At 38.9% G+C, this 21993-nt stretch overlaps 1 protein-coding gene across 1 annotated transcript in view; it reads right to left on the bottom strand.

Moving 5' to 3' along the window:
* Window positions 1-15194: 15194 nt before the first annotated feature.
* The window catches only part of SLC26A7 (solute carrier family 26 member 7), a 77057-nt gene continuing 70258 nt past the window's right edge, over window positions 15195-21993 (bottom strand). The window contains exons 16-19 of the mRNA XM_069005082.1: window positions 21846-21946; window positions 19510-19564; window positions 19317-19420; window positions 15195-17308 (exon numbers count right to left, since the gene is read on the bottom strand). Of these exons, the coding sequence (XP_068861183.1) occupies window positions 17273-17308; window positions 19317-19420; window positions 19510-19564; window positions 21846-21946 (296 nt within the window). The 3' untranslated portion in view covers window positions 15195-17272. The remainder of the gene's footprint in view (window positions 17309-19316; window positions 19421-19509; window positions 19565-21845; window positions 21947-21993) is intronic.

Raw genomic sequence — 21993 nt, 5'->3', positions numbered from 1 at the left:
TTCTGGTATTTCTCATTAAATGAAAATTCCAGAAATCTGTAGTACATGCTGGTTGAAGCAATCTATATTGACAATCTGTCTAGTGCTATTGTATTCTAATCTCAGTAATATCATTCTAGCAAAATAAAAATCACTCTGTTTCAAATTGTAAAAGTTCTTGAGATTCCAGTTATAATTCTAGATATTTTGTTTGGACTTTATGTTATGTTAAGTCTCCCTTACATATAGCATGATATTCAATGCATTTGAATAAGGTAGTAAATAAAACCAATTAAAGAATAAATCAATTTTGTTTTTACTTTTTTCATGGTATATTTGCTCAAAATCAATAGATTGAGTATTCTGAGAATAATGAAATTGCAATTTTATCAGGAAGCTGCTTCATAAAATTGTCTTCTGTTTCTCTCAGATAGAAAGTCACAAGTCACTGGTTAGTCAGTGAAATACCCATAGAGTTCATTATTCAGTTTTAGTTCAGCTTTTTAAAACATTTTCAAACACAAATTGAGTGCAAAGAGTTTTCAGCAGGAATCTCCTTAAATACCAACAAATTATTGGAATAAATAATTTAGTCATGATTACATAATCAATGTTATTGTTATAAGCATCTAGTGTAAATAGAGCATTGTTTCTGTTCTTAGATTAGGAGCATTTTTGTTTTGCATTTCATTCCTGGTAATAGAGTTCAAGCATAGCTGTGCATTCTTCAAAGTCACTATCAAAGAAGTAGAGAAACTTTACAGGTCTGTTGTTCAAGTGTTAGTAAGAATTAGGTGCAAAATACTGACCAAAACTCACCTTTTTTCAACATTGACAGTCCATGAAATACATGGATTAATTAACCGAGTTGCTGTTTATCATTAATGGATGATGAAAAAACAAAAAATAGCTCAGCTCGGTTTAAGTTCATGGAATAGCATCAAAGTGTTAAAAGGGTGTCAGCCATTCACGGTCTGCCTGTGTTGGCATCTCCTGGAATGGGAAACAACTTGGAAACACAGCACCACAGAAGCTTTGGTCAAGACAGCTCCATCTTCTGAATTAAAATCTGGGTCTTGTAAGCAGCTAAAACATCGGATGCAACTCAGACTGAGCCTTTGGAAGGATGTTAAGGGTTTTCAACTGAACAGCTCTTATCTTATGAGGCTCTTATCTCCTGTAAATTAAACTTGCTTTTCCCTGGTAGATTACAATTTCATTTACATCATTGTTATTCTCTAGCAGCATGGAAGGATTTAATTCTCATTTACATTAGGTTAAATTGGCAACATTCTATCAAGATATTTTCCCCAGTGAAAAATTATTTTGCAATTAACATGAAATTTTACTAAAAGAATTCAAAAATGTTCATCCTTTTAATTAGTACAAAATTTCGAATAAAAACTAAATAGTTTTTCTGTTACTGGTGGACAAAAAGCACTTCACTTTCGTGTTTCAGGTACCAAACCAGTATAACTGGTGGAACAAGGGGCTTTTAAAATCAAAACAGTTTCTTTCGCCTGCCCAATCCCTTCTCAAAGAATGAAAATAAAGTTTTTTTCCAGAATAAAACATAAGAACTAATTTGTTCAGACATAACTTACCCTCTCTTTAACTAGCTCTGATTTGGGATGCTGTTGGGTACTGTCAGAATTCACCTACGAGGGCAGGGCAGGGAATATCTCAGGCACATCAACTCTTCTTAAGGGTTCAATCCATAAATCCAGCTTCTTTTTGATGATGTTTTTTGATGGCCAGTGAACTGATCTCGGGGATGCTCTGACTTTTCTGCCATGGTAAGATATAGTTCCCCTCAAATCTCGGATTGGAGAAGACAGCATTATTGCCTTTTTTCCAGATTTGACTCCACAAAAAAATTATAAAAATTATGACAATTTTGAAAACACTACCTCTGATAGTAAATATTCCTTATTTTCTCTCCTCTGTGATTGAATTCTGATCTAAGTTAGACTAACTAAACTTTTTAAGAACCTTAGCAGAGAAAAACTTGAATGGATATATCAGTTTTAAAGTTATAATCCAATATGTAACTTATTTTTCAGACTATAAAAGGAGACCAAGAGACTTCCTGTTTCTAGAATATTGTACATGTGTATGGGTAGGTTTCTACTTAGATGATAATAAACAGGTTCCTCCAAAATACAGAGAGCAGTGCTTCTATATTTAGGAAATTGAAATGTTTTGAAATGAGTATATAAAGGAAGTTACTGCTCTGGTTCAGTAAGTTTGTACAAAGAATGCTAAATTTGATGTGGTAATCCTATAGCAAAATTAATTCCCTTTTCATCCTCATGAACTAACGTAGCTCTACAAGTCTGTGATTGTAAGCAAGAGGTCACCTACGCTGGCTGAACAGAGTTTGAAAAATGGGAATGCATAATCCATTGCATTATTGACAAAAAAAGTTCAGACCTTCAACACAAAATACCAGACAATTTAGAGTTCAGCTACACAGTTCTGAACTCTGTGGAAGAGCTGGAGAAAAATGAAAGTCTTTCATTAAAGCAAATGTCAGCCAAGTTTGCAATGCCTCTTTGATTAGCAAAAATGACTTTTCATGTTATGCCTTAGAGTGCTTCCTTAAGGTCCCATTTCCCTAATTTTCTAAATGTGGTCTTATTAACTCTTCATGTACCAACTTGTTGTCTCTGGTGCAATAATGAGCACTCTTCCTCCCTAGCTGTGTTGGTTACCAGCTGCAAAACACATTCATGATTCTCAACTGCCAAAGCAAATTATTTTTTATTCATTCTCCTTTCTTATAACATTTTCTTGTCCATTTGATACGTCATTAAAAAAAAAACAAATGAAAACACCAGATCCCTTATCATGCCTAGTGCTGTTTTCTTAGTGAGTATTTTTCCCATTTGTATTTCCATGCTCAGGAAGAACAGCGCATGAAATTTCCATGGAGATCTCAGGTGAGAGTCTGAATAGTCTCCTGTCAGGGTCCCTTCCCCCCTGCCATGTGGTCCTGGGAGAGGGGCCCTGGGGGGGAGACCTCATTCCCCATTGGTTGTTTTGTGTTCCCCTGCACAGGCAAGGACCCTGGGGTCCCATGATTGCAGCAGTTCCTCAGCAGAGCCCTGACTGGAGGCTGGAGAAATAAACATCTCTCTGAAACATCTAGCAAGAATTGGTCCATAGATATTTCTTTTCCACGGGCCTCGTTGTTTGATAGGCATGTTGCAGTATCTGCACTGTAACAAATGGTGGATAATGTGAGCAGAACGATCCCCGATCCCTAAGGACAGCGACTGATTTGTGAGTAAACTCTGGATTTCTCTTCTTGTTTTGTTTTGCTGTTCCATCTCTAAACTATGGAGGAACCGTGGAAAGACTCTTGGCTCTCAGAGCCACATATGGACATTTATCTTAAACTTGAAAAGATTCTTGAACAACGATTTGTAAATTTTAGCTTAATTCAAGCTCAAAAGGAATTGAAACACTTCCTGGCATGGTTGTTTAAGAACTTTTTCTATGTTTTTCTATGTTTCTTGGGATTTGATTCTTAACAAAGACTTTTGGAACACTGTTTGGACACAGTTAATTTCTGAGTCAAAATATATGCCGATGGAAGAATATTTTCGTGAATATTATTTAATTACTGAGACTGTTGAGCAATGTCAGCTGTGTCTTGGCGAAGGGAAACCTGCCTCAGAGTCCCTGCGACCCAGGCCACGTGGACCGAGCGCTCTGCGAGCAGCAGCGAGGCAGTTCCTGCGCGTGGGCAGAGCGGTGCAAGCTGCAGTGTCAGCAGAAGAGCGAGGCGTGGCGGGAGCCCGCCCGGCCCCGCGCAGCGCGTGGTGGAGCGAGCCCCGCGAATGCCCGACCGAGAGGGGCGGCGCACAGGCAGCGGTGGTGGAGAGAAGCCGCACCCAGCGCTGGAGCAGGGCACAGGGGGGCCGTCGCTGAGGGACCCAGCTGAGACGTGGGCGCGGCCCCAGGCAGCAGCAGCGCAGCTGAGAGCAGAGGAGACGGCGGCACGCAGGGAGCTGAGTGACGCGGCCTGGCCTGGCCCACGCGGCCCCGAATGCGACCCCGGGAAGAGCGCGCAGGCACGAGCAGCCCCAACAGCCCCGGCAGCACTGACAGCCCTGGCAGTTTCAACACGGAAGCAAGCGAAAACGAAAGAGAAGGCAAAAATGCAGCGAGACAGAAAACAGCAGCCACTCGGAAAAAGGAAAAAATCATCGTAGCTAAGGTTTTAGGAATAGTAAAGTGGTATAATGTTAAACAAAATTATGGTTTTATAACAAGATGTGACAACCAAGAAGACATAGTCTTTCATAGAACTGCTATTAAAAAGAATAACCCTGAAGATTACATCCCAAGCTTGGGAGACGGAGAGGTGGTGGAGTTCAAAATTGTGCAAGGTAGAAAAGGGTTACAAGCATCAGAGGTCACTGGGCCTGATGGTGTTTCTGTAAAAGGCAGTACATATGCTAAAAATCGTAGTCATGTTAGACAATATCTCCATTATAAGCCCCCCCTACAGTCTCCCTTTCCTAATCCCACCTTTCCCTTTTACCCTATATCCTATTACCTCCAGCGTATTCCCAATCCGTTTTTTTACCCATGGTTTCCCTCACAAAACCATGCCTTTCCCAATTGTTTCCCCAAAAATCCCTTTTCAATACTGAGTGGGGGATGAAGAGGGGGAGGGAAGAAATTAATACTGTTGTTTAGAGTTCCAACAGGTACAAATGGAAGAAAATCTCTCCTGCCTCAGTTTCCTTACAAAGCATGCTCAGAGAGTTCTGTCTCCCTTCTGTCAGCCTTAAGATGTTCCAGAGAATCTGTTTGGACATTTAAAGACTCAGGAGGGTGGCTTGTTTTGTTTTGAAACCGTTCTTGTTATGTTTATTCAGTTGTTTTCAATGTTAAGTTTTAAATTTCTTTTTGTTAAAAATAAATGGGTGAAATGTCGGGTCCCTTTCCCCACCATGTAGCCCTGGGAGAGGGGCCCTGGGGTGGAGGCACGGGGTTTCCCTGCCCCTGGTCAGCCTCGTTCCCATTGGTTGTTTTGTGTTCCCCTGCACAGGCAAGGACCCTCGGGTCCTGTGATTGCCGCAGTTCCTCAGCAGATCCCGGCCATGCAGCTGGAGAAATAAACATCTCTCTGAAACATCTAGCAAGAATTGGTCCATATATATTTCTTTTCCACGGGCCTTGTTGTTTGATACACGTGTTGCAGTATCCCCACTGTAACAGTCTCCCAAGACTCCACACCTTTCTGATCAAGTGTCTGCCTCAGAATACCATTGGTACAGTGGTTAAGAATTATTCTGCACAAAGAAACCCCTCTTCAATAGCCCAGACTCAAATTCTGAAGTGTTGTTTATGTGAACAGTGAATGTGAACAATGAATCAAAATATCCTGCTGTTAAAATGACTGTTGTATCGCCATATTTTTGAAGATAGGCGCTATTTTGCTGTAATTTACAATGTCTTACATGCCGCAATGCCAGGCAGCTGTTCAGCCAAGAGCAGCAAGGAAGGTTAACTAACAGTTCCTGTCTCCAGAAGTCAGATGATATTATTGATTACACTGTTGTATAAAGAAGGAGAGAAGGAAGCCACATTAATTTTAATTTTGTTGAATAGCCATCATACTGAAGGGTCAAAGAAGAAGGAATGCCTTATGAAAACAAGTGGAAACGTTTGAAAGGAATAATTATTCACAAGATCAAAATGGAAAAAAAATACAAAAGGAGTTGTGTATTTGTGTGTGCTGTAAATGATATTACAGACTACATATTCTAGGATGGAGTGAGATGTGTTCAGAATATCTGCTTTGCTTCAGAATAGAGACATAGATGCTTATATTTAAAAAAAAATGCAAAAAAATTGACAGTAGAATCAGTCTTACTAGCCAGGGATGGTAAGTCATAGCAACATATATCTTCTATGGGAATGACACACTGGGAAATGTAAACTATCTAAATAGGACTCCTATTTCATTCTATGGACTGGCCAGGGAGCTGGGTAACCTTTACTTCACTCTCTGACAGGTCTTTTGAATTTAAACATCTGTTGGACATGCAAGTCCATTTTAAGCACTATAGTAGCTGGTTAGAACATGTCTTGTTACTCCTAGCCAGTTGTGTGACCATCTTGAAGGAGAATGTTCCCTGCAGAGTCCATTGGCAAAACTAGTATAAAATAATCCACTGCAATCTCTGTATGCAGATATAGGCCTGCCCAGATATAGTGAATTAATTCTTTCTGGGACTGGGACAAATGCTGGCAAAATAGAGAGAAGTTTGCAGCAACTTTTTTTTTCTTTTGCTGTGTTTTTGTGGGAGGCAGTCTAGATGTGGACTGACATGCAATAATCATTGAATTCATCCTTTTTGAACAAATGCAAAAAAGCTAAACTTGGTGAATTCATAATATTTTTGCATTTGTTGCATTGTAGGAGAAATCAGATGACACCATAAATGAAATAATTAGAAAGTCATCCACAAGGATTTTAGGGGATGGAAGCATTTTCAATAATAGAACATTTGTTTGAAGGCTTTTAGCAAAACCTCTTCCCCCTTCTTTTGGCTTTACATCTATTTTGAATCTCAGCATGGCTGGTTTACCCTTCTGCCCTTCTACTGTCACTGTTTTTATCTGGAAATATTTTTCGTTGGATAGGAGTGTTCTATACAGCAGGGAAAGAAAACGTTTTTGCCCGTTCAAAAAAAAAATCCAAAGGTTTCACTGTGGAATGAGAAAGGGTCTGATGACATTTTCTAGCAGCTAGCAAATCGTGCTGTCATGCATAGGGAAAAAGCCACTAAAATATCCCCAGCTAAAATATCGCAAAATTATGTAGAGCTCAATCCTAGGGAGCCATCTGCCATGTGAAAGCTCCACTGATTTCTAAAGGCGTTCATTGCAGGCAGGTTTGCAGAACTGGACGCATAATTTGTCCCTTTTAGAAACCATAGCTGTTGAAAAGAAATCCTCATCAAAAACACGAGTGGCAGAGGATGAAAAAAAATTCTGCACAATTGGGTAAAAAATCCCCACCCTCAAAAAGAACTCATGTGCTGGTTGAAAATGCACCCCAGCTACAGGTAAGAAATGAGCTACTCATGAAAGGTCTGATCCTGCCATGTATGTGCATGAAGATCTGACTGCTGTCAGGGAGCTTTCTGTTCTGAAAGTGTTCAGGTAAGGTTCTTCCTCAGTAATTGCTCTTTTCTGAATTACTGGCCCTTTAAAAACTAAATAGTAACAACCGATAGGGAAGAAATTTTGATGTACACGACACATATATGAAGGGATGTATATATGTATAAATGTACAGTATTTTAGTATTGCCTTCTATTTTGTAAGAAAAAACTGTTGGAAATGGTTTAGTGGGTCCTGCCTTGGGACAGGGAGATAGAGAAGCAGCTTCTCAGGACCTTCTCTGTGTTTCTGGAAGCACTGAACCTCAAAGTGGAAGAAACAATCTGCAGAGAGGCAGAAGGAGATGTGTTTTACAAATTGCAGCCTGATGAGCTCTTCAACAACATTAAACACCCACAGAGAATTACTTTAACACAAATACTAAATGAAAAATCTTTTATGGCAGTAGTGAAAGCAAAGCCTTTGATACATATATATATAAAATAGATAAAATTCCATTAATTTTCAGCTTGGGACAGACGTTTTATTTGAATTTACAGACATGCCAAATGGTAATTTTGGCTTCCAATCCTTGAGATGTGGCTGATCTATTATGGGTGATAACAGCATATGCTACGTTCTGAGTCAATTTCTATTATGTCATAAGAAGCAACACAGCTAGTAGTAGAAGGCATTTTTGCATTAGCTAAAATAGCAAATGAGGTCCATAACATAAAAAATAGGTGGGTTCCAATAGTAGATTCAATATTTGAGATAGTTGTCAAATTCAATACTGAGTAAATAAGTCAACAAAAGCAAATCTCACATGAAAAATGAACATGGCATGTAGTACAGATTTTTTTCTTTCATGATGTCAAAGGGTTGCATATCTTGACAACTTTCTTTAGCTGGTTATGCCTGGGAGAATTGATGGAGACATTTGGCCTTTGTGGGTCTGTGTCCAAACTTGTATGTCCCGAGGAGGTAAGTGGCTGCTTGAGATGCTGTGGAGCAGGGGTGAACAGCCGAGAAACGGGAGCATCTGAGTGCAATTTGGTGGAGCAGATGTTTCATCCCAGTACTCCACAGCTGCCTCAAGGCTTTATCTGGTGTCAGCCCTTTCCTAAATGAGTTTTCATAATGAATTTATCTGTTAATTGACACATAAAAATCTATGTTAATATAACATTAAGGACCTATCTTAGATTTGCAAATGCCAGGAAATCGAAGGGGAAAAAAAAAGCTTAAGCTTGACTGTCACCAAGACTTACCTGCTGTGTTCCGTGGGGGAGCAATCGCTGATGCAGAAATGCTTTACATGCTGCAGAGTTAAACATCGCCTTTTTTTTTTTTTTTTTTTTCCTTTTTGACAACTGTGGGGGCAGAGGGAGTACCTCCAACACCTAATAAAAGGTTTTGGCAGTTGCTTACGAGTTTAGGTATTAGAACACTTTATGTGCTTTTACCTAGTGTCCAGACTTGTGGCTCTTGTAGCACCAGAGTTGTCCACAGCTGACCAGACCATGCAGTGAGGCATTTCCCTTACGCCTTGCAGAAATACAGGGATACTTCTCATGGATTTTTCCAGTGTGTCCATTGTGTTGACAGCAGAGAGCTAACATATTGCTAGTCCTCATTTCATGCATAAGATAGGGCAGCTCCTTCAATACAATAGCCCAGGTTCTGCTATATGAGTTGAAAGATCCAGAAACAACTTCCTTCTCAGGCTGACAAAATCCACGTCTACCGTTTTACCTTCAGGGCAATAACCTTCCTAGTGGTGGGTGAGGATACCTTACAACAAAACTGTGCCAAAAAGAGTTTATGCCTTAACTGGGCTGCCTGGCAAAAGGAGACACTGTATTTTAGTGCCTGGGGAAGTCATAGGAGTGAGGAACTTCAGGGTACCATTCTCTCTTCCCAGGACTATATATATATATATATATTTACTTTAAACCACCATTATGATCCCAGGAACTTCTATCGCCAGCTCATGCCGTCTGCTGTCTTTGCCCTTGTCACCAGTGAGTCTTGTTGTCCTCTTTTCTATGCAGCCAGATAATGTCCACAGGAAGGAGAAAGCATAGAAGAGTTAAGGTACCTTCCTGAGGTAAGTCCAGATTTGGGCACAGTAGATTTTGGTGATCTGGAAATACTCAGTTCAAGTTCTCAGACCACACCTTGATGCACACAGCCCAGGCAGGATGATGCCATTCTAAGCTGAGGACGATGTTAATAAAGACAGATTCAGCAGCTGTCCAAGCCCACATGGATGTCTCTCTCCTGATAAAACGTGCAAGAGTGTCTCTGCCTACCCTAATGCTTGGTTGCCCGGTACTAAGTGGATCACAGTTGTCCTCTGTATAGTGCCTGCATATCTCCAGGGCAATTGCATCTCAGTGCAGCTCCGAAGAGTACTGAGGGTGCTGAAGACTCTACTGCACTACCTGGTTCAGCCTTTCCCTGCATGGACAGAGTGGAGGCACACACCAAAGCACAGGGTACCATGTTCCCATTAAACTCTATCAGCATTGCCCATAGCTAACTGTTGATTAGTCCTAATGGACTGGTTATTCTAAAACTGTTATCCTAGCTTGGAATTAATCTTTTGACTGAAAGTGTTTCCCCTTTAACTTTATTTCTTTTTGTTGCACACTTCTGGTCCTGTGCTAAATTTTCTTTGATGCACTACATGAATGGAGCTGCCACTACTCCAGGTGGATCCTGGAGAAGTATCTGAGTGGTGACAATGATGGAGAAATGACTGAAGTGCTTTGAGCACGGTGTTTGCAAGGGCTGCTCATAACATGGAGGTGGCAATACTTGGGGTACACCTGTTACTCCTTATGGACCACCTGTCTCTCTGAAAAGGTATAGTCTGTGAGGCTGAAAAGAGCCAGATGTGAGCTTTTTTATACATGTACTTCATGCTTACATGAATGAAACAGCTATAAATGCTGCATTTTGTCTGAAAAAGTTGTCTGACTCCAGGAAAAAAAACCAAACAACTCTTATTCATTTGAAATAATTGAAATGCTGCTAAAAGAACATTAACAGGAGCAATGGCAGTGTGGGGAAATTATCTTTGTGTGAGGCAAACTGCACTTAGGAAGAAAACGACCTTGTGTGGTTATCAAGGGCCTGCCAATAGGAATTGGTTCAAATTTTTGTGGTCTGCCTCCCCTTCATCCAATACCTTCATGCAGCCTGACATACCAGCTGCACCTTTGCTCTTCAGCTTTTTCATTCATGCACAATATCACAGTCTTGTTCCCTTGAGTCTTTTTCTCCTGTATAGCCTCTGCCTATATCCTGCTGTCCACACCAGCACCCTTCTCCTCCCAGTCCCATGCACGACAGACTCACAGCCCACCAACATGCTAGCCCTGGTTTCCAGCTCTGCATCTGCAGCATCTCACTTGTATTTCGATCAGTACTGCAGCCACTAGTGCTCTGCAGTCTGCAGAGCAGATTGTCTCCTGCTAGGAGGGAGGCAGAAGGAAGGAGCAAAGCGAGCAGTCCCCAGGTCTGCAGAGCATCACGGGTCACCTACAAGTCACCATTTCTGTTTCATGGGGTTGGGAACTGAAGACAAGAGGTATACTGGAGACCTATGAAGTCGGGGTAACAGTGGAGCCAGTCCAGCACCAAACCTGAGCTGTGATCAGCAGATTTAAACACAATTTTATTACTAAAAATAAGATTAAAATGATCACGAATTGTAGATTGCAAAGGTAATATTCCAAAACATGTTTCAAATCTGGAAGCACTCCAGAACCAAAAAAGCATATTTTTTTCCCTAACTGATAAGGATTGCTCTTGTTCTTTCAAAACGTATCTTCCTTTATGGAGGTATTCTGAATTAAGAATTTGGCAGTAGGAGCCAAGCTAAATCAGAAAGTAATGAAATTCCTGAGATTTAAAAACAGTCACAGAGAGAGAGAAGAGAAAAAGGAACTTGAAGCAAAATGCTGAGAGTTTTTGAAATTATTAATTTATGCTGGAGTATACTTCTGTGATACTGCTCTGGAGAATTAACTCACAATTTTGGTGACTGTTGACTGTGAACTGAGACCTCCTTTCCTGACCCAATGAGCAGCAGACATTTTTGACCATACTACCTGAGCCTACAAATGAGAGCAAATGTGCAAAAAGCACCTTCCCCAAAATCTTACAACTATTAGTTGCAAGTAACAATTAAGGGTGCAGATAATTTTGCCTCTCAAATGGAATACAAAACAATGTGTCCAAATTAGTGAGATATATTTTGTGGTATTTAAGTGAATGTACAGAGTACAGATTAATTCAGCATTGTGGAGTTTTCAAGAATTCCTAAGATTTTGTGCATTTTTAAACTACAACAGTATCACAATCAAAGCACAATGGGAATGAGAAATATTTATCATCAAATCAGTCAGAGCAACAGCATGAGCCACTTTCTTGGTTCTTAATTATTAACCACCTGAATGTATCCAGCACAAAAGACCTCTTTATTGGAAAACACATGAGAAAAAAATTAACCAAGCAGACATTTCTCTGCTTTTGCTTGTCATGCTCTTCAGAACTGCTGTGGAACTAGAGGATTCCCAGTAGGGAAGGAATTGCACTTCAAGTTACCTTTCAAGTTCCTGGTGAGAGCCAATCTTGGGCTTCTACATGCCCATTCTAGGAATAAAAATAATGGTATTTTCTGTTATCTCACTCCAAAGTGAGATAATTTGGAGGTTTCCTTGCTATTGTGTGAGTGCAATTGGGAAGAAAAGCTCTAGAAAATATCCTGTGTCATTAACATTAAGAGTATTTAGCTGTCTAGCATCTAAGAGTTCATGGCACTGTAAATTGTTTATACTTCTGCAAGCCACTGTAAATTCAAAAAAATGTAGAGGTTGCATTCCTTTTGGTAGAAGCAAATTCTTTCATAAATTACCAGGCTTGAAAAATTAAGCTGCTACTTTCAAGGCCAAATTTTTAAAGATATGTCAATCCATTTTTCATTAATGTCATCACAGTTATTGGGAGGTGGTGGGAAGGTTTGCCCATCATTTTGTCTCTACTGGGATAAGCCACAGACTGTATATAAGTAGTGCCATCAGTATGTGCCAATTGGATATGAGGTGCACCATCTGTAGATGCAAATGACAATTAAAAAAAGACGTATTCAAATGACTGTGCATGCAAAGAGCCAATACTGGAGGAATTGGACCAAGATTTCTGTATTTCTTATAGAGGTAAAAATGTCTGTTATATGCCATACTCCTGTAAGAGCTGTGAAGAAATAAAACTTCTGAATGTAAGGCAATTTCTCTTTGTTCATTGTTAAGATTTAATACATTTTGAGGTTGAAAAAGGCAAAATATCTCATTACAAACTGGCTAGTACAGAATGTAAAAAGTAAAACCAAATAATGAGGGCATTTTCCTCCTTCTACATGCAAATTGTCTCATATTCAAATTTATTTAAGTATAAATTTATTCTTGCATATGCTAATACACAGAATTGAAAAAAGAAAAAATGATTAAATGCATTATAAAACATATGGAAACATACAGATTATGTGATCTTTACTAAAAATCTATCTTAATGATGAATGCACCATTTATTATGCACTCTGGAACTGTGCTCCTTCATTTATTTATGAGTTTCTGTAGACAAAGAAAGTATCTTCCAAAAATAGGAATACCATATTTTCAAGGCATACTGTGTGTTTTATTTTTGAAACAAGTAAATGTCAAACAGTATTCATACGCAGTATTGACACATTAATGTTTTCATTCAACAGTGAAGATACCTTTCCTTGTTACATTATATATTTATGACACACAGAGCTGTCAAATAAATTATGTCAAAGCAGCTACAGCCAGACCTTGTGACACTTGAATCATAGAATCAGGGCAAATAACCTTTAAAATGAAAGACATATGACAAGAATTAGAAGCATTTAATTTGCATAAATATAATGTTAACAGTTTTTTCCTTATTACATATTTTATGCCTAATTTTTAATTGCCATTATACTCATTCTTTAACATCAGTTTGCTCCCTAGTTTTTTCCTCATTGCTTCCTTTGTTTTGGAATGCGTGAAACAAATTCTATAAGAAGCATATGATCAGATCACCATTTTAATATACTCTGGTTAGCAAATCTTAAGTATTGATAAAAACTCTTCACTCACATGATGTACTATTAAAAATGTAGATCAAGTTCATAAAAATAGCTAAAAATTCCTAAACACATCAAGCAAATATATCATCTCTGATAACACTGGACCATCTCTGGAAAACGATCTTGTATTAAGGTTCTCCTCTGAAGTGCAGAATACACCAAATGAACAAAATTGAAACACTGATTTGCAAAAGCTAGGTGACTCACACATACTGAATTTTGCAGTATGAAATCTGAGCATCTAAGTGTACATACAGGAATCAAAGTGAATGGTTAGATTTTCAGAATTGCTTGCTCAGAGTAGTAAACTCATTGGTTTCATTACTTGGAACCTCTTTGTAAATGAGAGACTTCCTCGAGCCTCTGCTGGCAGGTGCAGTATCTCTCTTGCACCTTTAGGAATCACTTAGGAGAGAGAGAGCTCCACACTTTGCTCTTATTCCTAACACTGCACAAGCTCACAGACGTAACCACAGCTAGTAAAACTTTGCATTATTCTGAAAAGTCCCTAGGGGTGTTCTAGTAAGTAAGGCTGAAGGTACAAAGATGAATGTCTGCCTCAGCAGGGCACAAATAACTAAGCCCCTTATTGTTCCTGACTGTAATTCACCTCCACTGGGATAGTGAGGCCAGAGCCTGCACAGCCATAAGGACACACAGACTTGGTGCAGGCTCTTTGGTACAGGATGAGTTTGGTTCCCTTTGCCCTTCTGGATGAGAAGAATAAGTATGGCTTATTCTAATTATGATATTCTTTTATACTAATGGCATTTGGACTAGGTGATCACTGTTGGTTTTTTTCAAATGTTACTCTACTGTATTCTATTTTATACCATTCTATTCCAGTGAAGCTAATTGTGATGTTTTGGGTTGGGCTTCCATATATTTACATAATAATTCTTTCTGAGAGCCAGAGGAAAGCCAGTGGGCAGTCTGTATAAAAAAGCTGTGAGGGAAGGGTTAAAATTGATAGTGGGAATTGCCTCCAAAACTTAATCCAGTACGTTTAGGGTGTTTCCTTAAATCTTTACCAAAGAATTAAGCAGTTGTTTTATGTTGACTCTGAGTGGCACAAACACACCAGCATCAGGGATTCACAGAGCAACTCAGGGAGGACATGAAGCATGATCCATGAGGTCTGATGGTATGGCATCCCAGCCTTTTGAAGACAGGCAATGCACAATAGCATGTTTTAGTAAACATCAATAGCTCAGAAGGGTGGGTGGTGGAGAAATGGAAACTGAATCAGTAATGAATTTGCAATTTGCTCTTCTAAGTCAGTGGTAAAAAAAAAATGACACTCTCTCACTCACTGCCCATAGTTCTGTAGAGCAGTTCTGGTTTGACAGAGCTTAAACTCAGTACAGGTATTTTAGAAGAAATTGAAAGGGAAGCTACCTTCATATGTCCCTTAAACACTCTGTTCTGCTGAGAAACAGCTATCTTGAGTGATGCCACTTGTCAGACAGGGAATATAATTAACTACTCTCGGAAAGTTATTTAGACTTATTATATGCAGCAAAATAGATTACAGAAATATTACAACTATACCAAAACCCAGTGTTGGAAGATTGGAGCTAATGGGAGATAAATGTTCATCCCTAAAACAGCCATTTAACTGGGCAAAAATTATTCCTATTGAAAGCAGTAAAAATTGGAAGCAATTTTCATAAGCACTACAAAATTGATCATTAAATGCAGAAGGTTTCATTAAAGGCTAATACTACATGGAATTTTAAAAGTATCTGTGTTGTTCCATTTACAAGATCATTCAGAACGAAAGTGAAAGTCTCCTGGTAGATGTTATCTTTGCTAAAGACCCTATTTTTGACAATTTCGTTAATCAACTTATCTGTAAATTTTCAGAAAAAACATTTAGCTGACAAAGAACAAATGCTGAACCTAGTAGAAAAGATACCATTTATTCATTTATTCAGTTTGCAGTTAAGTAGAAATCTCCATTCAGCTGTGACATAAAATTGATGCTTCTACGATTAAAGTACATTGTAAATAGTTTCTAAAGTGTTAATAAATTACTAAAACTGTTTGAGGAAATTATTAATCAAATGTTATAGCCTGTTACTGAGTCCAGTGATGTAATGAGCCATTTGCAATCAACTACAGCATCTGAAATTAATGTGCTTGGGACAGTACACAGAATTTATTTCTCCTGTGTATAATGAGTTTCTCACAGTTACTTATCAACCTTTTGCATAGTAATTACCAAAGCAGTCTCAGAAGAACTCGTACAGAACATTTGTGGTTATCTGTGGGACAAAGTAGAGAATGACTACAAGAGTCACTCATAACTGAAAGGGCAGAAAAACCCATGGCTTTCTCCCATTGTCATCTAGTAGTGTGGAGTTACCAAGACTTGAGGAAAAGCTTATCAATTTCTTAACTGTGTAGAGATGCAAAAGTCACTCCATGAGCCACCTCATCTCCTGCAGGCAGCAGCTTTGGGCAGACAGAGCATACAGATGTAAGTGCTGCTGAAAACAGAGTGCTTAGCACTAGATTTTGCCTATATGTGTCAGCTGCACAAAGCATCCTTGTACTTCCCTCCTCTCTGTAGTGCTAAGATGGCCATTATGGCTGTGCCATATTCATTTACCTTTAGCTTCCATAGATTTTTTAAGTTTATGAGAAAAAATCCTACTTCCTCATCTTTCTCATTTGTTGATTCCTTTTTGCTCAACTCACATTTTACTGCTGGTGTTCACATAAGGGAACAAAGGCAAGAGAAAAAAGCCATACGTAGAATTGTAGAATAACCTGGGTTGGAAAGGACCTTAAAGATCATCTGGTTCCAACACCCTGCCATGTGCAGGGACACCTTCCACTAGAACAAGTTGCTAAAAGCTCCATCTAACCTTGCCTTGAACACTTCCGGAGTTAGGGCATCCACAACTTCTCTGGGCAGCCTGTTCCAGTGCCTCATCATTGTCACAGTAAAGAAATTTTTTCTAATATCAAATCTAAACCTACTCTCTTTCAGTTTGAAGCCATTCCCTCTTGTCCTATCGCTACATGCTCTTGTAAATAGTCTCTCTCCATGTTTCTTGTAGGCTCCCTTCAGGTACTGGAAGGCCTCTATATGTTGCCATATAACATGATATTGATAATATAATCTAACACGATTGCCAAAAACTCATAAATACAAACCAAATCCTCAACTTGTGAATTCCTCCACCCACTTTGTGTGCTCACACACAGTACTGCACATCAGGATTGTGGCCGAAATGTGGCCCACACCTTATGTGTCCCTACAATCACCTCTCAGCTGCCTCAGCTACAGAATACCTGTGGCTTTGAAAATGTAGCAAACCATAATAGCAGAAGACAACTAATAGAGGGGAAGCAATCCAGTGTTCTTAGTCAACATGCATCTGCCTTCTCTGCATATACTTGCAAGTTCTCCCATTGATCTGGGCAGGCATTAAAAAGCATACAAAGCCAAGTAAAAAAAGTGGAAGCATATGATAGCTGTGATATGATGCTGTTACTGCAAATGGCTGGCCTGAGCAGAGGAAAGAGTAAGTAAAGCCATTAGAAACAGTATGCATTGGTATATGCCTTCCTGTGGATACTGTATCAATTATAGCATGCTCTTTTAAGAATTCATAATGTCTCTATTCCATACACAAAACTACAAATGCTTATTACAACTAATGTTACAATAGAAGATATCTAAAAGAATACATCTAACTGGTAAACACAGTTAGTACCTCGTGTCTGCTTTCTAATAATTTTTATCTAAATGTATATAAAAATATTATATAAAACCACTGTAGAACAATTGCATGAACATTCTCTGAGTGATTGCATCTGAAAGATTTTTCTTTTTGAAAGGCAGATCTGTCATTACTGAATGTACTAAATATACATGGCATATAAAAGATCATCTATGAGACCCACTGGAGAAAAAAGTTAAGGAGAAGGCATGATGTAGTTCATTTTGAATATGAGCAGATGAAACTAGTGATGCTCAATGGGTGGGCATCACACTTCACTCTGTTCACTGAACTTGCTGTAATTCTAAATTGAGAGAAACAGAAAAAAAAAGTATTATAATATTTTCTTAGAATATAATATAAAATTAGGAGATGAAGCTTGAAAATGCCACCATTATGAAAATAGTAAATAACTTTTTGAAATATTAGTTAACTGCATAAAGTAATAGGCAAGTTTCTTATCAATTTATAAACGTAAAAATGAGAATGACACAACATTTTCATTGGAGGATGTAGATAAGAACATCTTTGCATTTCTGAACAGCATCAGAGATGAAAATTAGCCACAAAGCCCTCTTGCCGGTACTTTTCTGACAGTGAAAGACTATTTCCTGTTGTATGGGGAAGCTGAAATGAAAATCAGAACAAATCACTTTCTGTTAGTCTCCAGCCCCTTCTTCATATTTTCCTATCCTATTCTGCCGGTTCTGTCATGTTAACACTCAAAAGTCCTACTGACCTCAGCAGCTTAAAAAGGCACAGGAGGAGTACATAGACTGGTAGGTACAGTGTGGTGCTGCTATTGCCATCACCCTGCCTTGTCACTCCTGTCCACCTTATCTTCAGGTGTTAAACACAATGAACACATAAAAATCCCTGATGCACGTACTAAGAATACTCTGAAGAAGAAGCGTCAGCAGTATATATATATATATACTGTTCATAATTATGTTTAAAATTTGAGACTGCATGCAAGCCTTTCAGACTAAACTGCTGAGCCACTATACGGAGATTTGATTGGCCTAGCAGCTCTGGTAGAAACAAGCAATCAGTTCCTAAAAAAGTGGACTTTGAGTTTTAACTACTGCTTTTCATTATGAACGTTTGTCCTGGTCTATCCATGTCCCATTTCCATAAAATGGGAGTGCTAGTACATAACTATCTTACAAGAATGTTAGGAAAGTTAATTAATAGCAATAAAAAATGCAGGCATTTTATAACACAACAATCATTCTAATTCATCTAATCAGACCCAGACAAAATATACAATAGCCAACCCCGTTATTTTTGCCCCGCAGTTACCATTTCAGTAAATTATTTTTTGTAGGACAACATAATGAAAAATGTTGAAAAGCTCTGAAGAGAATATGTTTTTCTGGTCAATTCACTAGACCAGCTGTGCCAACTCACCTTAATCTGGATAAATCAATGGAAAGTGGTTTTGTCCATAGGCAACTCTAATTTAATTGGTAAAATACAAAGTGAAGAAAAAAAGACAAACAACCAAACCACAGACGATGATGAGTTTAACGTCTCTTGGAGAAGGCTCTGAGCCAAGCTCTAACCATGTTTGAATTGTAAATAAAACCACAGGAAAGCACACTGCTTGTAATGCATGCTCACTTACACTGGCATGACAGTGGAAAAGGATCACATAGTTCAAGAAGAAATGTTTACAATCTTTTTAAAAAGGAATGCAAGTATAACTGAGCAAGTAAATAGATGCTCAAGCCTCCCTTCTCCCTCTAGTTCTCTCTTCCTCGTGCAATTCCCCTCTTTCCACCAGTGAGCCAGCAGAGCATGCTACAGTGCAGGGCAGAGACAAGATTTCTGTCTCAAACCAAACTTGCTGAGAATGCAGAAGCATTTCAGTCAGACCAGTGCGGTGCTGTGTGAAGCAGCTTCAAGCACCCCAGGCTGAGAAACAGGAGTGTAGTTTCAGTAACGCAGAGCTGGCTGTGGGTGAATTTGTCTCACCGAGAGGCTGCGTTAGGTGTTTCTAGATGACATAAATCTTTCCAGTGGAGAATGAGCCCAGATTAAAGCACCACAACACAGTGCCTCTGGACCTACCATAGAAGATCAAGAAGTTGATGCAAAAAGAGACAGGGTAATGGGAAGAGAGTGCTAGCAGCAAAAAAAATGGAAAACTGCATTCCTGAGGCTGAGGACCAGTTTTAGAGTGCAGACAGATAAAAAATTTCTACACAATGGATTCATTGGGTAAATAAGACTTTCCCAGGCTTTAACAAATTGCTGTGAGCATCCAAGAAGCCCTCCAGGCTTCACTTACTCCTGCTTAAAAGTCTTACCCTGTGAATATGAATGGCCTCAATTGCTGAAGAAATAGATTCAAAAAATACTGGATTTTCAGATTCAAGATTTCCACCGTACTGCATTGCTTTTATCAAGGAAGCTGCAATAAAACAAACACATGAACACTGAGAAGGTAGTGAGGATACATAAACCATCATGTTAAAATTTTTACTGTAAGTTGATACTTGCCTTTGCAGTGTGCTAGCAACACATCGATGTATCTGTTTTTACAGTCCACGTAAATCTATATGTTTGAAAACAAGAAATTAAAAAAAAAAAAAAAAAAAAACAACCAAAAAAAAACCAAAAAACAACCCTGTTTTAAGTACCAACAGAGAATAAAATACACAGAAATTCCTGCCTACCCATATTCAAGGTAGGCAGAGCCCGGAGTGCTGCTGCAGCTGTACTGCCAGCAGCCACCAGAGTGAGCCCTTCTATAATGCAAACATTACCAAGCCACATCTGTTTCCTACCACCTCTTCACAGTACTCTACAGCTCTGCTGAGAAGTAAAACTGAATGTGATTAACAATTTTGCATTTTCTTACTGTAATTTTTAGGGGTATTATTTCCAGTTCTCTTTTTTCAACGTGTTTTCCCATGCCCTTACCATATGCTTACTACCAGTCCACATAGACAGGAATCAGACCTAGAAAACTGAGACTTTTATCAAAAAAACACCATAACTATCATGCTACAACTAAGTTGTTCTTTATTCTCTCTTTGAAACTGGTCAACTCCACAGAGACAAAATATTAATAAGATAGAAAGCTAAAGAAAAAAAAAGTGAAAATATCTCCAAAACCAGAGTAGGGCATTTTTCTGCCAAATGGGGAATATCCAAAGCAGTTCCTGCATCAAAAAAATTTTAAATAATCCATATGAAGTAGAAGAATTCTGAGAGAAGAGAGTCAGTGAGGACCTCATCAGAATACTCTATTTTAAAAAATAAACCAAAAACCTTACTCAGTTCAAAAATCCTCCATCTCTGGCATCAGTGATGATATTTTGGGAAGGAGTGTAACAACAAGGACATGTTGAGTGTGGTCCTCTCTGAGCAACTTGGTTTTGGACCAACCATTTATCCAGAGGCTGCACTACCAACCTGTGCTCTTCACAGCCCACATCAGACTTACCTCTCAAAAATTTGTCAAACACTTCTTTAAAGTAATTTGTAATTTGGAGGTCTCTAAGACCTTTTGGAAATCAGTTTCATTATTTTTTAAATTAATACTATATTGAATGCCCTATATTTCTAAGGGATAGCTAATAAAGAGTCACTCCCGCTAACCTTATTTTTCCAGTTTTCTTTTTCATTATATCCATGCCTATATGTGTAGTTCTAATTTAAAATCTTTTAAGACAACACTTCCTTCACTGTGCAATCACTGCAGTAAATTGAAAAGATTTTTAGGGCAAGCAAAACCTGGGCTAAGACCCAAGTTTGCATCTAGTCCTTTATCTTACTCACAAAAATTATGCAAACCAAACCTTCCATACCCACTGAACTCTGTAGTTACTACACAACTTTTAAACTCCAGATCTGATGGAAGTGTAAGAAACAGCTTTTGAACATAATATTTATCCACTATATAGAACTGCTTATTATGCAGAACCATAGACTCATAGAATTGTTTAGGTTGGAAAGGACCTTTAAGGTCATCGAGTCCAAGCCTTAACTTGGCATTGCCAAGTCCACCACTATGCGTGTCTTTCCAGCCACTCTTCCCCCAGCCTGTAGCACTGCACAGGGTTGGCACAAGAGAAGGACCTGGCACTTTGCCTTGCTAAATTTCTTACCGTCTGCCTCAGCCCATCAATCCTGCCTGTCCAGATCCCTCTGCAGAGCCTTCCTGCCCTCCAGCAGATCAACAGTCCCACCCAGCTTGGTCTCATCTGAAAACTGACTGAAGGTACACTCAATCCCCTTGTCCAAATCATCAACAAGGATATTAAAGAGGACTGGCCGCAGGGGAACACCAATTGAGGCCAGCTGCCACCTGGATTTAGTTCCATTCACCCCAATAACCAGTGATTACTGGGTTTAGTCTTCTGGGAGCATCTTGGAGCTCCTGCAATGCCTGAACCCAGTCTGCAAGATATGTCGCCCATGGGAGAAAGGTTGGAGATCTACTTTCTGCTAAGCCAGAGGTCAAAAGATGAGCACACAGATAAAAGCACAGAATTATAGCCGAAACTTTAAAGCAGTAAATTTACACATGTCTCTACAACTGACACAGCAGGGTCAAATATGACCTAAACAAAGTTTAAAAAAAAAAGAGTTCTGAAGCTCATCTTCATTACTTGCAGATGTGTACATTTGCACTGTTACCCAAAATATTTAGAAATATTTTAATGTAATTTTATATATACACACAGTACAATTTAATACCAAATCTGTGTTTATATTTTCTATGGGTGAAATATTTCTCCACTGATATAGGTGAAGTGACTAGTAGTTGGCCCCAATAACTCATATGTGTAATTATAACATATACAGAATGTTTCTAATGTCATGAATACCTGAAGAAGCACTGAGACTCCAGTGTAGTCAAAGAAATTCAGTCCACTGCAGTCTAATATCAAAACACGTCGTTCACTGTGACATGACTGCACCGACTCACCTAAACATTTGATAAATGAAAAACTTTAATTAAAAGGAGAATACTTA

Source organism: Aphelocoma coerulescens, chromosome 2, assembly GCF_041296385.1.
Source record: "Aphelocoma coerulescens isolate FSJ_1873_10779 chromosome 2, UR_Acoe_1.0, whole genome shotgun sequence".
Taxonomy (NCBI): Eukaryota; Metazoa; Chordata; class Aves; order Passeriformes; family Corvidae; genus Aphelocoma; species Aphelocoma coerulescens.
The sequence above is the reverse complement of the archived record's forward strand: the minus strand, read 5'-3'. Positions and strand labels throughout refer to the sequence as shown.